At 37.8% G+C, this 17,423-nt stretch overlaps 1 protein-coding gene across 3 annotated transcripts in view; it reads left to right on the top strand.

The window, feature by feature from the left end:
- Positions 1 to 17,423, top strand: part of necab1 (N-terminal EF-hand calcium binding protein 1) — a 42,178-nt gene that overhangs the window by 24,078 nt on the left and 677 nt on the right. For 2 of the 3 annotated variants that reach the window (XM_051390484.1, XM_051390483.1), the window contains 8 exons: positions 2,062 to 2,198; positions 6,461 to 6,582; positions 9,185 to 9,261; positions 10,651 to 10,698; positions 14,030 to 14,142; positions 15,482 to 15,559; positions 16,097 to 16,188; positions 17,294 to 17,423. The exon at positions 17,294 to 17,423 is cut by the window's right edge and continues 677 nt beyond it. In XM_051390484.1, coding sequence (XP_051246444.1) covers positions 2,062 to 2,198; positions 6,461 to 6,582; positions 9,185 to 9,261; positions 10,651 to 10,698; positions 14,030 to 14,142; positions 15,482 to 15,559; positions 16,097 to 16,188; positions 17,294 to 17,322 — 696 coding nt within the window. In that variant the 3' untranslated portion in view covers positions 17,323 to 17,423. The remainder of the gene's footprint in view (positions 1 to 2,061; positions 2,199 to 6,460; positions 6,583 to 9,184; positions 9,262 to 10,650; positions 10,699 to 14,029; positions 14,143 to 15,481; positions 15,560 to 16,096; positions 16,189 to 17,293) is intronic. The other variant, XM_051390485.1, reaches the window with a different exon arrangement.

Genomic DNA, 17,423 nt, shown 5'->3' with positions numbered 1-17,423 from the left:
TAATTAACAATAGAGACACAAAAAAGAAAAAAAAAGAAAAAGAAAACACACACACATTCAGTATATATTTATTTTATATAATTTACTTTGTTACACACACAAACACACACACACACACACACACGTTACTATTCATGTATTCATCATTCTGTAATTTAACTTGCATTAACGTTTCCCCTCGAACCCCCTCATTGTTAGTCGAGTGCACAAACAGTTTGAGCAGGTGCAGTGTGCAAACAGCAAACTCTGTTGTGCTGAGCATCGTTCACTCTCCTTTGATTAGACAACACTCTGGTCCAGGCACAGCAAATGATGCCTTTCCAAAATGTCATTCAGTTTGATTTATTTTCCCTCCGTTTTCTGAACAAACACAAAAGCCTGCAGAAAATAAATGTGAAAATAAATTCACAAAATGACAAATTGTACCTTGGCCTGAAATACTTGGTGTGGGGGAAATTATTTCTTAGATGTGATTTTGATTGAAGGTGCAAATGATTGTCTCACATTTTTAAAGTTATTTTAAAAATAGTTTAATAATGTAAACATGTTACAGAATGTATGCAGATACCTGTTGCACCAATCAGGGAACAAGATGCTTCATAAAGACTCAGTGGTATATGATTCTTCACAAGAATGATTATTTAAGACCTCAAGTTTCACGAAAACATTGTGATATTATATTTGCCCTTCAATTTGTAATTGCACCCAAATTTGCATCTTTAATCACATCATACAACTGCTGTGTTTACTGATGTCTGTTATTGATTATTTGTTCATATGATTCAGTTTTCCAGCTTTTTAATTCCTATTTTCTAAAATCTTTTGGAGGACCAGTGTGTAGGATTTAGTGGCATCTAGCGGTGTAGTTGCAACACCCTCGCCTCACCCTCCTGTTCCAAATGTGTAGGAGAAACTACAGCAAGTCAAACAGCAAGAAAAACACAAACAGCCCTACATGTAGAATCTAGGGCTACTGTAGAAACACGAGAGGGCCCACAGTGTCTACAAATAAAAACAGCTCATTCTAGGGTAACACAGGCACAACAATTCTTGATTATACACCAATGAAAACATACCTGTGAATATTATATTCCATTCCTGCCAAAAGATCCTCCTAAATGTTGCACACTGGACATTTAAAAGGGCACTCCACTGATTTTACACATAAAGGTCAGTTTACTCATCATAACTAACAATGTCATCAATGTTAGCTTCAGTCGGGCTTTCAAACATTCGACAGGACACCTGTTTTATTAATTGGGGAATGGAGTTTTAAAGATGAGGGCGTTTAACAGGGAGGGGATGTTTAATCAAAGTTGCATAATGGGAAATGTAGGATCCAGTGTTTTTGAAGCTCGACTCATATTAGGAACATTAGGAACATATTAGGTTGAGTGATTACTTTGCTGCAACAAGTATCCAGTACAGATAATGTACTTTTCACTCGTAAATAAACCAACTTTTATATAAAAAACTTCTTCTATTACTAAAACTACTTCTCTTGTGATCAAAAACATTGCTCTGAAGCTCAATTCTGACGCTGTCCTGTAAATGGTTTTCTAACAAATATAGCAACTTCTGATCAACCCATAACAATTTCAGGCTTAAATGATCAACACCAAGTTAGGCCTGTGCAGAACTAAATAGAGTACCCTTTAATGTCAGAATTTGAATGCCTGTTTCCATCCTGATAAATGGTCAGTGGACACCTGGGACAACAATGAAAAAAAAAATTCACAATTTGAATTTTATTTATACATTATTTATGCTATTCAGAGCATTTTACCAGTTAAGAGATGTAGAGTGCGAAGACCATAGATTGTTCTTCCTCTTCTTTTCTCCTCTCCTGCAGCTATAATCTTCTTGTGAGCTTGTTGGCATCTTCTTATTAGAAGGGGAAGTCTGGACATTGAGTGGCTTGACTGGCATGTGAAACTTGCCTTGTTCTTTCATCCTTTCTCTTTATCATTCCTCCTATATTAACCCTCCCTCCTCCTCCTCCTCCTCCTCCTCCTCCTCCTCCTCCTCCTCCTCCTCCTCCTCCTGCCTCTTGATTGACAGGATTATCAGGAGTCCACCCACCTGGAGCAGTTTGTGACACGCTTCCTGCTGAAGGAGACAACCAATCAGCTTCATTCACTCCAAAGCTCGCTCGAGTGCGCCATGGAAACCACAGCTGAGCAGACCCGCCAGGAGAAGTAAGAGCAAACCTTTCTGGTCCCTCTAACACACACACAATTAGTCATTAAAACGTGGACAAATTGTATTGTGCAATGGCACCCATAATTACAGTTCTCACAGACAGTCTAGCAATTTTGTCCAAACCTCACACACTAATTTACCGCCTACATTTTAGACTTAAATTATGCTTTTATCCAAGGTGGAGTGCAACATCACAGGTTCTTACTCTGTATTAAATATATATAAGACCACCTGTTCTTCCCTGTAATCCAGCAGTTATCTATAATCCTTTATTAATTTTATCACAGTGTAAATCCCCTTCCTATGGGGAATTATATCCAAAGTGGAGGGGGCTAATTAAAAAGGGATTGTTAGAAATAAATAAAAAAAAACTTATAAGGAAGATTATTTTAATGTTCTTCTTTAATGTTTTTGTTTTTCACACTGATGATTTCACCTAATGCTTTAAAGCTGCCCTGATCAATGTCTTACCTTAAGAAAGGCTTCATATAATGTGAAAAGAAAATTATCAACAACTTCTCTGCAGTTCCCTTCAGCTCTGCAGAGCATTTTGTTTTGGATTTACGGTCGACAACTTTACTGTTTTGGTCGACTCTCACCACTCTCATCCGCCTCATCTCCAGTCACGGTCTGTTGATCACATCATGCTTTCTCCAGCTTTGTCTTTGATTCAACAAACATATGCAAATATTTATCTAATAGGTATTTGCACGACAGATCGACAATTAGACTATAATTAATGTGGTTATGATCTGAATATAAGCATCTATATAAATGAAGTGACTGATGATAAACACTCACCCGCTGGCATTCCTTGTGTGTGAGAAGAGCGGCCAGTGGATGATTAAATCTGAGGCACTTCTTGTGTGTGTGTGCGTGTGTGTGTGTGTGTGTGTGTGTGTGTGTGTGTGTGTGTGTGTTGTGTGTGTGTGTGTGTGTGTGTGAATGCTGTACTTGATCAGTCTGCGTCTGCATTCAGAATTTGGGCATGCCTCTGGTGTGCTCGGTTCATTAGCGAGGATGACTCACCAGTATACAAGTGCACACAATTTCTTATGGTGTGTGTGTGTGTGTGTGTGTGTGTGTGTGTGTGTGTGTGTGTGTGTGTGTGTGTGACCCTGCAGGTAATGCCTGTGCTCGTGGTGTATTTAAAGGACAGGTGATGACGCACAATGTTTTTTGTGTACCCTCACCTGTCTGAGTTCACACTTCACGCTGCAGATTTCTCATCTGAGCAGTGATTTGCTGCCAACCCTCCATTTAAAAGTCAACAAAATCTACAATCACTGGATGGAAATGAGAAGCAGCTTTCTAAAATCAAGGACCATTTACTTCAAGTGATTGTTTCAAGAATTTCATGTGGTTGCAAAGGAACAGTCACTTGGGGCAGGTGTTGCCCCTGGTCCGACTTTTTCCCGCTGGCTTACATTGTGAAAGAAACGGCTGTAAAACGGTGGGCCCCGATTGGATCTATTTGGTCCGATAACATTTGGAAAGTCTAAAAGAACCACATGATTAAATCATTTTATCCCCATTCAGTGTTAGCGGAGGGCTAACTGTAAATTAGCCGTCCATTTGGGTAATTTCTTTCCAGCGTGAAGTCCCTTTTTTGGCTTCTTGTGCAAATGAAGAGCTTTTATAGGAATGAACAGAACGCTGTATTTAGTTCTGCTTTAATACATCTATGATACTGACCACTCAACTGCCCCAAACAGACTATCTGACAAGCACATCCACTTCAGGCAGTGACTGCCCCCAATGTGCAAAAGTATACACAAAATTTTAACTCCTCTCTCTCTTTTTTTGTTTTTTGACACAATTACTTCTGCAACATAATAATGCTTTTGCAAGAGTTTAGTTTAAAAACATCCTTGTAGGATTTATGTGCTTTCTAGTCCCTTTTCTCACCATGACCATGTTTACACTTATTCTCAGAGGCAGACAATGATGTGCTTGGATAGTTGACATCCTTTCTTTCCTTTCCTTTCCTCTCCTCACCTCCTCTGAATGCTTCTTCCTCCCATGTTTCCCTCTCATGTCATCTCAAAGTGTGACTGTCCCTCACTCCCAGAGCAGCTCCTTCTCCTCCAGCATCCTTCTCTCAATTGCCTTGAAAAATTCCCCTGCGCATCTAAATGCAATCACACTGTACCTTCAAACATCTAGAGGATCTATCTGTTTCTCTGGTGGCTTTAAATAGGTTTCTGTGGTCAGTTTTATATGTGTGAAGAGGACAAACGGGAGTTGATATTCATAGATGCATGGTATGACTCAGAGCTGAGCTTGAGCTTTGTATTTAAGTTGTGCTGATAAATTCAAAAGTAATATTACTTTCCTCTTGGTAATTTGTTGTTATTTGCCCAATAGATAACCTCAACCATAACAATAAAAACATTTTTATTACTTAATTAAGACAGAAAAGGTCCTGGATCTCCTCTCTAATAATTATGTCCACTTTGCTCTTTGGCTCTCAGCCTCTTCTTCCTCCCTCTTCTTTCACTTAAAGGCTGGAGGAGGATCTGCTGCTGATCTTTGCTCTATTACCGGTCTCAGATGGATTTAGCAATTAATTAAAGTTGCTACGTAGCTGAGAATACAGTATGACTCACTCACAGAACAAGAGGGACCCGCCACCGGTTACTCCTCCGCCATACATCATACACACACATTTGACTGCAGCTAGTGGAGTAATTATACTGCATTTGTCCCAGATGTGGAAAGGAGTATTTAAAATCTCTCATAAGTGACGTCATATGAAGAAACCACAGTCCTCTTAACAAAAGGAGATCATTCTGAATAAGCTGATTAGGATTTAAGTGTTTTAGAAAAAGCATAGTCACAGATCTCACTCTGTATGAGGTGCTGTGTGCTTAAAGCTGAAAAGCCATGTGTTGAATAGATTAAAGATTAAAGGAATAGTGTGACATTCTGGAAGTTAGATTGATACCGCTCTCATGTCTGTGCACTAAATGTGAATCTACAACTATAGCAACTAGTTAGCATTGCTTAGCATAAAGACTGGAAGCAGTTTGATCCACTCAGTCTAATAGTGATTGAATAATTTCATCCTGTTAATGTGTGTAGGGAGCTAACAGGAAGTCAACCAGCTCACCAGCCAGTATAAGTCTCGGATGCATAATTTCTTTCCTATCCGCAGACCCACCTTTCTCTCCTTCTGATTGGCTAGTGTTCGTTACCTTTGTTGGTTTGTTTGATTGGGTTAGGGCAGAGGAAGAGTGGGGTCGGGTCTTTGGGGAGAACGACTCTTGTGTACATGGTTTCACTACTTCCTTTAATAGCCATTAAATAGACGTGTTAGATGGAGCCAGAACCAACAGCTGAATTAAAAACAAACAAGAAAGAAAAGTAATTTTGTGAATATCCTGCATTGATTCTCCTTAAATGTAAACATTAAACATTATTCATAAGTAAAATCATAAGCAATAAACCTGAAAATGTGCAAAAATAGCAGTGGAAACAGTGTGAGGTCTGAACAGGTTGGTAGAGAGCCTCTGCTTTACAAAAAATAAATTATAAAGCACAAACTCTCTCACACATATAAACACGTGCATTCACCTGCACACAGACACACACACACACACACACACACACACACACACTCACAGACTCCCACGCCCTGAGGTCTTATCAAAATATTGGACCAAACAACTTGACAGCACTAAGATAAATCTTAGGTGATGTCACCCTGCGGTTGCATGTAGCTACCTTGTCACAGGCATTAGCATCGCTGTCAGACCAACACAAATATAACGTAAGCGCAGACAACTTCAGGCTTACTGATTTTTTCTCAGCTAAGACGTCAGTAACCGGGTGCAAAAATGAAAGAAAACAAAAAATATAGTCAATTAATTTTAGGTGCATATCTCAATCCATTGAATGTGAAAATTACAAGTTATTCCTCCTCTTTATTGCTCAAGAGTCTGAGTATATACATGCAATAAATTGTTCGAATTGCACTTTAAATAGTTAATTGAATTACAAAGTCACATTTATTTTTGAGAGTCAGAGGAAACCAAATACAAGAGAATAGAATATTTTTTGTGGGACCCATCTGCTCTTTGGTGAGCGCAGTGAACAACAGAAACCACAGAACAAAAGGTCATTTGATGTCAATGTTACACCAGCTTTTATGCGGCTCATGCCGTGTGTCCTGCGGGACAACAGTTGCAACAATGTAAAAGAAAATATGTAAAAATATTGTGATGTCTGAATAATTATCTCCTTGTTTTGACTTCAGACAGGGCCCGTTGAAGCCAGAGGTTTTGTCCATCCAGTGGTCGGGTCGTCGCTCCAATCGGAGGCTTCAAAGGAACAGCAGCCTCTCTCCCAACAACCCTCTCCTCAGTCTCGTCAATTCAGGTGGCTTTATATGCTACTGCTGTTGGAGTTCATTTAATTGTGCATCCTGTTGTGTTTCACAACCCTCCGCTCCACCGAGTTATGTTATCTTGCCAGCCGCAGAAAAGCTGCTCAACCAGAGTGAGTGTGTCTCCACAGGCCGGAGAGACGAGCAAAGGAGGGGAGGGAAGGTTGCGTAGGTGTGAGGGAGAAACTGGAGTGAGGTTCAGAGAGAGAGAGAGAGAGAGAGACAGAGAGAGAGAGAGACTGAAGAGGAGAGTGAGCGTGTGTTCTCATGTGTGTCGATCCAAAGCAATTGAATGCTTTGGCACTTGGAACCTGATAAAGAAATTACCACAGAGTTCTTATGGAGGTTCTCCTCCTGAGCACTTGGAGTCCTTCACTCACAAAGTAAACCGTTATTATTCTATACAGACATACTGTATGTACGTAATGTTTGCTTGGCTGTGCATGCTGATTTGATGCCACGTTACATGATGTTAATGTGAATGTTAATTTACTGATACTACAGTTTCCAAACACTCGTGTATTTTTGTAAAGACAACTTTGAGATTGAGGGTCATATAAATGACTTCCATTATGGTGGATAATAAAGTTGATTTGTATTATATTTTCAAATAAAATATGATAGGTATAAAACTAAATAGGTCAAAGAGAAAAATTTAATAATATAACACTTCATGAACACCATATACTGCTGGTCAAAGCAGCATCTGGAAGCCATGTTGAACATTTCCAGCTCCTGGGTGATGGATATTTATGAGTCCTCCCATCCAACATAGTTATGGGTTCAGACAGAATCTTATCTTAACATTAACCTGAATGTTAACATATTCAATTAATACCTAAATGTAACAGTCCCATGGCTTTGATCTAGAAATTACCATTTGTAATATATAATAACTGATTATTAGAGTTTAGTCAGATAATCACAGTGTGTAACTGTATAACTCTGGTTATAATGCTTCAACAAAAGAACAAATACAGTTTAAACAGATTGTGTTTTTACATTTTCAATTTCACTGTCAACAGACTTTAAGACAGTTTTTATCTGTTATTTTCAAACAAACCCTTAAAGATTTGACCTTTATCACAGTGTACATTTTGTCTTGTCATAGGAAAAGGCAGAGGCGTTACTAATAACATTAACAATGACTCTGTTTTATTTAAGTGTCCCAGTAAGCCAACCAAATTCTTCTGTTAAAAAGGCTGGTCGGTCAGCTTGTAGCTGTATTATGTGGCCAGCTTGTTATGAGCACCAATTACACAGTATGTACTCATTTTCATAGTATACTGTTGCAAAATATCAGTCCCTCACTTTACCCTTTTGTACCAGGAGGAAAGGACACAAGGCTTTCACTGATACATATCAATTAAACTGACAGACGACCAAATCAACATAGATTTAAACCGTCCACAAGTTGCTTTGTTTCTGATCCTTGAAGGGATTTTTGACGTTTAGAATATACTTTAGTGTGAACCATTGACAGTATATATAATGGACTTCCGGGTCTGAAAATTGAAGTGAGTCTTAAAACTTGCATTCTCTGTAAAGGCCAGCAGGGGTCGCTCCATTGACTGCAATAACACAGCGATCCCATTCACTTTAATGGAGAATGAGCCGACTTGTCACTTAATTTATGAGCTCAGTAAACAGTTTCCTAATGAGTTTATGGTCTCAGTGGCTAGTTTAACAACTTCTTCCGAACATTATGATGTTCATTTAGTAAATGATGGTCCAATTTAGAGTCAAATAGACGATAAAGTCACAAATGCTTTTGGGCGGGGCTACCTTTTGATTGACACGTCACTTTCAGAGTCTGTCAAACTAGGAAGTGCTGATCAAATACGAAGCTAGAATCTGTTACTGCGTTGCCTATTTCTCGCTTAAAATTGTTTCAGAAACATATTGGTATGTTTAAGTTGCAACATAACAATTTCTTTAGTCCTGTAGACACACTTTACTGCCTTAAAACCTTTTTAGCAGATTCACTTCTTGCGTCTTCCTTTTATCTGATGAATAGACCTGTTTCACAGCAGCCATTCTGACATAAAATAGTAGGGTAAACACAGGTGTTCCATTTAGTGCAGCAGAGCCTTTCCACTGAGACGACATGCTCAACAGCAGCAAACTGACTGTGTTTGACCTGAATGGAACTGATCCTTAACCAAAAACTGTGTTTACACCTGTGTTAACTATTTCATTTGTCTCTTTATTCTCACCACAGCAGTTTTTTTTTCACTTATTTCTATTTTCCCAGCCCCGGTTTTGTTGTATGTATTTAACAGCTGTTTGCATACAGTCACTTTTCCATTAGGCCTCCATTATGACACCAGCTGTGGTTGCTAGGAGATTTGTGACACATCTGCAGAGACTCTATAAACTTCGATTACAGGCCTCAAAGCTTTTTCTATTGATTGGCGTGGTTGGGCGTTGAATTACATGAAAGGAATGTCTTCTAGCACACCGCCACTATTTTAGAGTACTCAGTTCAAACAATCAATAGAGTAAAATGTGTTTAAAATACAGTCGATGTATGCAGCACCTTTCATCCCTTCACCTTTGTTGTTTACTCTCTCTGTCTTTGTGACTCTTCACTAGGTGTTTATGATGAAGACGGCCAGTGGATGATCCAGGTCAACAGACTGCAGAAGCTTATCGACCGTCTAGAGCAAAAGGTGACTTCCTTCCCTTCAACCTTTCCGCGCTCTCATTTCCTTCTGGCGTTCTTCCTCTTCTCTCTTCAGCTTCTGTTATTTTTATCTTCGTCTGTCTCCTCTCTCCGTCCCGGCCATCTGGTCTTTACATCGCTCTCTCAAATTAACCACAAATCATGGCACGTGAACTCAACAACAATATCAACAAATTACCTTGACTCAACAACACCCTCCCACGTACAAACACATACACATATGTAGAGTGTACGGGGAAAGCTGCTATCTGCATGTGTTGACTGTAGCATGAAATCTGTCGACACATTATGGTGCATGAACTTGAATGAACCCAGAAAAGCTTTGACACTTTATTGGATTGATTTATTTTAGTTTGATCCATTAATTTTATGTGATCAATGAACCAATCAGTCACTTTGTCCCCAAAGGGCAGTTGGTTGTGCAGCAGAGAAACAAGAACACGTACTGTAAATACATCATACTGTTTAAGTACAGAGTGAATATACACATAAAAATACATTACAGGAAAAACGTTAGTCGATGGCACATAATATGAGTTTTTATATCTGTGGTTTTTGGCTAATTGGGCCAAAAAACAAGTTCTTATTAGCAAAAAAAATGGTAAAAAACTGAACAGCAAACCAACAACAGGTGTTATGAATAATTCAATTCAATATAATATTTATGATAATGTTCATAAGATTGATTTCTATCAATATATTTATAGAAATATACTTGTCCTAATAATTATCATTATAGTATTATCCACTTACTTCTATTTCCTTCTATTATTCTCTTTCCTGTTAGTTAAATTATTTTCAGTACTTTTATTATTTTTTATTGATTGATATATTTGATTTTTAAGTTCTTGTTTATTTTGATTCTTCATTTCCAACCTGGGGTTCAGGTTCTTTACAAGGGATTAAAAGATAAATCTGAGGGTTTATGAAATTATTAATGAGAGGAAAGTAGAAAAAATATATTTGTACTCCACAAAGAAAGTTTACTTTTATAGGCTGTCTTCGAGTCTTCTAAAATAAATAGTAAGTAAGTAAACTAATGGCTAATTGTACAAGAAAAGAAATTCCAGTAGAAATATGTGATCTGTGACAAGAGTCGTAAGTAGGCATTGATTTAATTAAAGGGCTAATAAGCCAAAACGTTTTGGAACGGCTTTGATAGATAATAGGTATATAGGTATAATATGATAGAACAACAGCTATAATCAATATTTTTATATTAAAATATGGATCATATTTCTGCTGCCTCCAACTGGCCAGATGTTGCAGATTTAATACATTAAGATAACGATTGTTTAAATTCAGTAAATGTGCTGTTGAATTAACAGACTGTGTCACTATCAGAGCTTCATACCATTGTGTATTTGTTCTGCAGGAGATTCGTATGGAGCCCGTTGAAGAGGAGGTCTTGGAGAGCAAATCGGTCAGTTTTTATCTACTTTTTTCCGCTGCGGTGACCGCTCTGTGTCTCTCTGTGTCACACTGTTCTCACGTGGTGGAGTATTATTGAAAGGGAGGCCACACTGATAATAACCACTCAGCGGTTGTCATAGCAACAGCAGGGCTGAAACCTGACAGAGGCGTATTCCCTTCTTCCTTTGTCTGTCCTTATCTTTAATCTTTATTCAGTTTTTTAAGACAGGACTCACAGCTCAGAGGATATGTGGAGGTTTATTCAGAGTGACCCTTACAGAAAGCCATTACGAAATAGCTTCACATCACTTTACCCTGATGTGTTATTGCCAATATAATCACATATTTGCAGTATTAATACTATAATAACAGGACATTTGTTTTCTGTGTGTAAACCTACTGACAAATGTCCTCTAGGCTTGTGTGCAGTGTGCTTGTGTGTGTGTGTGTGTTTTTTTAACTATGCATACACAGTGTGCAGGTGTTTATGTGCATATGTTTAACCTCAGAGGCCACAAGCCAAAGCAAAGGGACAGTGTTATTTCCGCCCAGGCTTCGTAACACTCATTTCATGGCTGAGAAACTCTCTGTAGCTGACAAATGACTCAGTGACAATCACAGCAGACCAACACAAACAGTCACAGGAGGATTTCTCTTTAGTATGAGTGGCTTCCATCACAGACACATGAGGAGGAGAAGGGAGGTTTTACTTTTGTATAGTTTATAAATTAATAATTGTTTCCAAATTAAGGAATCCAAAAGAAATTATTAACAGTATTATTTTGGAAAATATTTCATTAATCAGATATTTAAGACAAAAAATTTAAATATTGTTGACGATTAACATGCATAAAAGGGTAAGTTAATTAAAAGGAAATGTGGGAGAAAAAAAGCACATGATTTCACGTGTTTCTTGGACATTTCACGGGTGATAAATTCACATGATGTAGATGACAGCGGTGGGTTTGTGTAATTAATTTGATTTGTAACATTTAATACCACCATATCATTAAGAGAGGCATGCAAACTAGGTACTTTGCTTCATTTTAAACAAAGTCTGAATTTAACAGCTTTAGCTTGTTTGACCAAAACAGATTTGTGTCTCACAAACAAATAGAGATTTTATTTTGGGGGAAAAACATTAAAAATTGAACTATAACTGAGGCAGGCCATTGTTTACCTATCAACTAAATCTGCTGTCTCGTAGTAGAACATATACAATGTGAAAAATGACATCTGCTCATCAGAAACAACCTTATAAAAAACCTTTTTTATTGAAAGGAAAATAATTGAAAACATAAGGGCCTGCGTTTCCACCACACACCTGCGTCCCATCCCCCAATGAATAATGTTCAAAAAACTGTCCAACTGCTGAAGACTGGCATGTGATGAATCATATCGTGATGATAATATCATTTTACAGCAGCTGCATCTTCTTGTACAAAAGCAGGAAAAGTTCTGATTTTACATCTGAAATATGATCTTTCTAAAGCTGCAACTAACAGTTATTTTAATTATTGTTTTATCTGCCAATTTTTCTGGCTGTTCTATTCATTTTTTTGCCCGTAAAATGTGAGAAAATATTGAAAAGAATGTCCAGATTTGTCCAGATGAGAACGTTTTTCCAGCCAGGAGTCCAAGAAGCCAAAGAGAGTTCACAGTGAAAAAACAAACAGAGAAGATCTGCACATTGGAGAAGCTGCAATCAGAGAGTTGTTGATATGAAATCGTTAATCCCACACGCTTAATCAGTACGTACCAGACGTTTCATAGCACAGCCGTAATGAAACCACACATATGAATATTACATATCAATGTCATATCTCAATCACCAGCTCGCCGCAGACGTGTCAGTTTGTGTGTGAATTAATCAATATGTAATTGGTATATGTCAGTGGGGATAAACGTGGTGCAGAGAGAAAACCAGTCGTGACCCACAACACTGACGTCCGATGCTGTGATGGCGTTTGTGAGTCTGTTTACATGCATGAGTGTCTCCTAGTGTGTGTGAGTGTTTCTCCCAAATTAGAGAGAGTGTCCTGAGGCAGTTTATCAGTCACACACACATCATTAACACGCACACACACACACACACACACACACACACACACACACACACACACACACACACACACACACACACGCGTGCTTCAGGCCAATGGTCAGAGCATTCACTTCCTGTTCCCATCAGCCTCTCTGCCTCTGTCAACAATTCCTCACCAGCCGCAGGAAATGATTAGCTGGCTTTCTGTTGTCATGATTATGTCAGTTTCTCCTGGTTTTTTTTTTTCACACCTTCTTACCACAACACAGAGACGCTTTAGGGTTTAAGAAGAGAGAACAAAACGCATTCTTATGTTAATCTTCTTGGTCATGTGGTTGGATCACACTGGCGCACATAGGTTGGCTAATCTGTAACGAAGCTGATTCAATTTATATAATAAAATAATAACTTTATTGATCCTATGGGGGTTAATTAGTTCGGAGAAGCTTCACATACAAAAAACATATAAATATATATACAAACAAATAAATGATACAAGAGTGCAAAGTGTGGAAGAGTTCTGATACCAGGATATTGAATTATAGGCAGTGGTGGAATGTAACTAAGGACATTTACTCTGTAGTATTGCTGAATTAATTAGGCAATTAATGGATCTGACAGTAAATTCATGGGCAACTGTTCTGATAATTGTTTCAGTCTTTTTTTCATGCAAAAACATTTCATGGTTGCAGCTTCACAAATGTTAAGATTAGCTCTTTTAATTATTTTTTGGTCTGGTTTGAACAGTTGGTTTGATCAAACAAGCGTTGTGAAGGTGTCACTTGAGACTGTTTGTTACAAACCAAACAATCATTTGATTAATGGAGAAAATAATAATCAGCAGATTACTCCATAATGAAAACAATCATGAGTTACAGTCCTAAACAAAACTAGCTCCACTAACTCCAACAGTAAACTCCTGCTTTTATATGAATGCATGTGTAATAATAAATTCTATACTATAAAATAACAGTCTTTTATACTTTTAATACTTTAAGAACATTTTCCTGATTATATTTTCAAACATTTTCAATGGAGGACTTTCATTTGTAGAGCGTGGTATTACCGTATTAGTATTTATACTTAGATTATTATAGTTATAAATAATCATATTATAAAGCCCAGTGTTCACCTCACAGCTCTGCATTCATCACCAGTTTTCTGGCGACACACTGAGCTAATGTGAAACCCTGCCAGAAGATTTCTGAGTGTCCCCCACCTCCGCCAGACTCTCCCCGCCAGAGGCAAATCCCGACCTTCTGACTTTGCGTGACTTTACATGTTTTTGTCTTCACAGCACATCCTGATAGTCCAGAGGCAGCTCTCGGTGCTGGAGGAGGAGCTGGAGGAGTTTCGTTTGGCTCTCAGACAGTACATGGAGTGTGCCTGTGCCCAGACTGGATGTCTACAGTCAGTTTATATTCTCTTTGTTCTCATGATAAGATATTTTTATTCTTCCTAGTTAATGTTTAACATGTCTGCAAAGGCATTTATGAAGAAGGGCAGGGAAATAAAAAGAGACATCCAAAGGAAAAAGTAAAGACCAGAGCAGGAAATGTAACATTTAACATTTAGTTAGTTTATTATCTGTTGTTTAGATGCTGTTTATAGATTGTAAAGCCTTCTGAGGCTGAATTTGGGATTTTGGGATACATATTCATCCCAAGACTAAAATATTTAGTTTTACATGTAGTAATACATTTGCTTTCCAGGTATTATCCTGATGCTTTTTCAGCACATTATATGTCTTGACATGAACATAAAACACAATACATCTATTTCTTTGTGCCTTCAACACAATGGACACTTTGGTTCTCTGTGAGTGAATGTGTACATGTTAAACATATTGTATTCTGTAACTTTATCCAAACAAGACAAGAGATCTTGTTCATATACATATATAAAAGCCATTCACCTTGGTATCATTTGGGACAAAAACTTTCACTTATTTTTATTTTATTTTTTATAGTTGATAATAAAATAAGGAGAGATGTTTTGTGACATACACAGACTCCATTAATTAACTTATTTAATAGCTTGCATGCTCTGCCCATGCAGTCATTTTGGATGTTTAAGGAAATTCAAGTTGTCAAATGTGAGAAGGAAAGTCCCTCAACTACTAAGAACATTTAACTTACAGAAACAACACGTTTGTGCTTATTGCATCTGTCACATTAATCACCCCCTGTGCAGCTTACAGTTTAGAGCCGTGCTCTTCTTTTTATTATGAATGACACCAAGAATCTAGAGTGCAAGGTCTGTAAGTGTTTCATTTATATCATAAACTCTCTGAGAAATCTTGATGAGACTATGAGCAAAGTCGAACTGATCATGAAACTTTAAAACAGTGTTCATCTGTGAAATGGCTCTGAAGACAAGCTCTGGCTTCAGTGTAGCATCAGACACATCAGGTCAGTAGATGAAGGAACTTTCTTTTTCTCCGGCGAAAGACTTTCAGATATCCGCTGTTTCACCCTTTGACACTTCAACTTCAGCCTAAACTGTCACATTGGTGTCCGACTTAATCCAGCAGCCTAAAGGACAGCGTAACATTTACATGCTTTGTCATGACCATTTTCTCTAACTGCTCAGTCATGTTCAAGCTCAAATGAGACTAAAACCTCTGACAAACACTATATAATCATAAATTCAGGACACAATTCAGAGAGAGGCAGTGCCGGGGGACATGATGTAACACACTAATTAGCGATTGCATGACTTGTGCTCTCTCTTGTTTTGCATTTGGCAGCATCGCAGTTCAGCGGCTGGCAAATGAATCACGCTTCATTCTCTATGAATTCTGGGAGCACAACAACGTGTGGAAGAAGTAAGTATTCTCCTGCACCATATGCATCATGACTAATGCAGCGTGGCCTGTTCAAATAAACCTCAAATTATTTTCTTTGCTCAGCTTGAGCTCGCTGAGAGAAGATCTGCTTCATGCTGCGTTTGGTGACGATGTACTTTGTGAAGCTTTAATGAAACTAATGAGAAAAACACTGACGGTAACCCTTAGTGGGAGCCGATATACAGAGGAAACAGTGGTTATGTAACTTAAACTGGGATACTGTTGCTAAGATTGATCAGGTTTATTGTTAGTATAGATGACCTAACATGTTATATGATGTATCCAAGCTCTAGTTAGTGTAGTCTACCTGCGTCTAGTTTGGTATTTTCCATAGTAAACATTCAAAATATATGTCTCAGCGCTACCAAAATAGAAAAAGAAAACGTATTTTGTTCCATATTTAATTAAATTTCTGCCAATAGATCCTCCTAAATGTTAATAATGACTGTTATTATAAACAACTGAATACATCTTACCCACCATCAGTAAGTTAATCTTCTTGTTTCCTCTGCACAGTCACCTGCAGACCAACTACAGTAAGACCTTCCAGAGGGGGAACGTGGACTTCCTGGAGACTCCCGAGGCCATAACCACCATGCTGGTTCCTGGTAAGAACATTCATTAAAGCTCCTGGTCTGATTCTCCACTCACATCACACTCACACCTTTAACATCTGATGAGATAACTTTCAACGCTTCTAAAGGGTAAATTCTTCAGGTGCCTTTTGGTAGGTTTGTCATTAATCAGAAAGACATCCTCAAACCCTCGAAACTTTAAATTCTGCTGTGGGAAGTTTTCAAAGATACTAAAATGTCATGTTGGTTGTTTTGAATATTTCACCTTGTAAATGTGATCAAACTTCAACAAACAGCTGAAATAATCTGATAAAATGTTGAGAAACAGCAATTTGATCCAAAAATACAAAAGAATAAAAAACAAATCTCAACACAAGATTCAACTTTCTTAACATATCGGAGCTTTCAACCACATCTCATGACCTTCCTCTGGATGGAAAGATTAGTTATCAAAGGAAGTGATTTAACTTCTTACTTGTGATATCAAATTAAATAATATTGTTATAATCTTAAAAATCTTAATAAACTCAACAAATCTTAATATTCTTTAAAGTTATTATCTAACTTTTTTCAGTCTCCATGACAACTAAGGGTCTCCAGAAGAAGAGACCATGAAATGTGGTAGAAAGCTGAGGAAATAAGCAAGTTGGACCTTGTACTGAGCGTTTTTATTTTATTGTGTTTAGTTTTTTAATTGTTTTGTTTTGTTTTTATTATTCATTATTATTTTTATTTGTCGGTTTGTGTCTTTGTCAAACTGGATAAATTATGGATTTAAATTATGTAAAAGAACATTTAACAGTCGGATTTCTGGCATTAAACATTTCATACTTTCATTCACGATAAGTCTGCTTTTTTCCAATTATTACCATTTTTTCCAGCACTTGTGTCCTAAGCAATTGTCTTTGAGTTATTTTTCCTGCATTATTACGATAAATTCAGTCTCACAAGCATCATTACCCTCCTCACACAACCACTCACAAACAGAGCAAAGGGCAGTGCTGAGTAGATTTGTCAGATACACAAAACACACACAATGCGGGCGTGAGGGGAATGTGTTCAATGTCTGATTGATTGGGGTCATTTTTGAGGGTTGAATGAATCTATTTTTTATTTTTCTTCTGTGTGTCCTCCACAGCCTCATGGTGGGTCCTCAACAACAACTGAAAGTGGGCGACTATCACCGATTGTCACTGATGGGTGCAGAGAGCAAACAGCCACATGTCAACACATCAGGAAGTCCACACACACACACACACACACACACA

Source organism: Dicentrarchus labrax, unplaced genomic scaffold, assembly GCF_905237075.1.
Source record: "Dicentrarchus labrax unplaced genomic scaffold, dlabrax2021, whole genome shotgun sequence".
NCBI lineage: Eukaryota > Metazoa > Chordata > Actinopteri > Moronidae > Dicentrarchus > Dicentrarchus labrax.
Note: the sequence above shows the minus strand (reverse complement) of the source record. Positions and strands in the feature narration are given on the sequence as shown.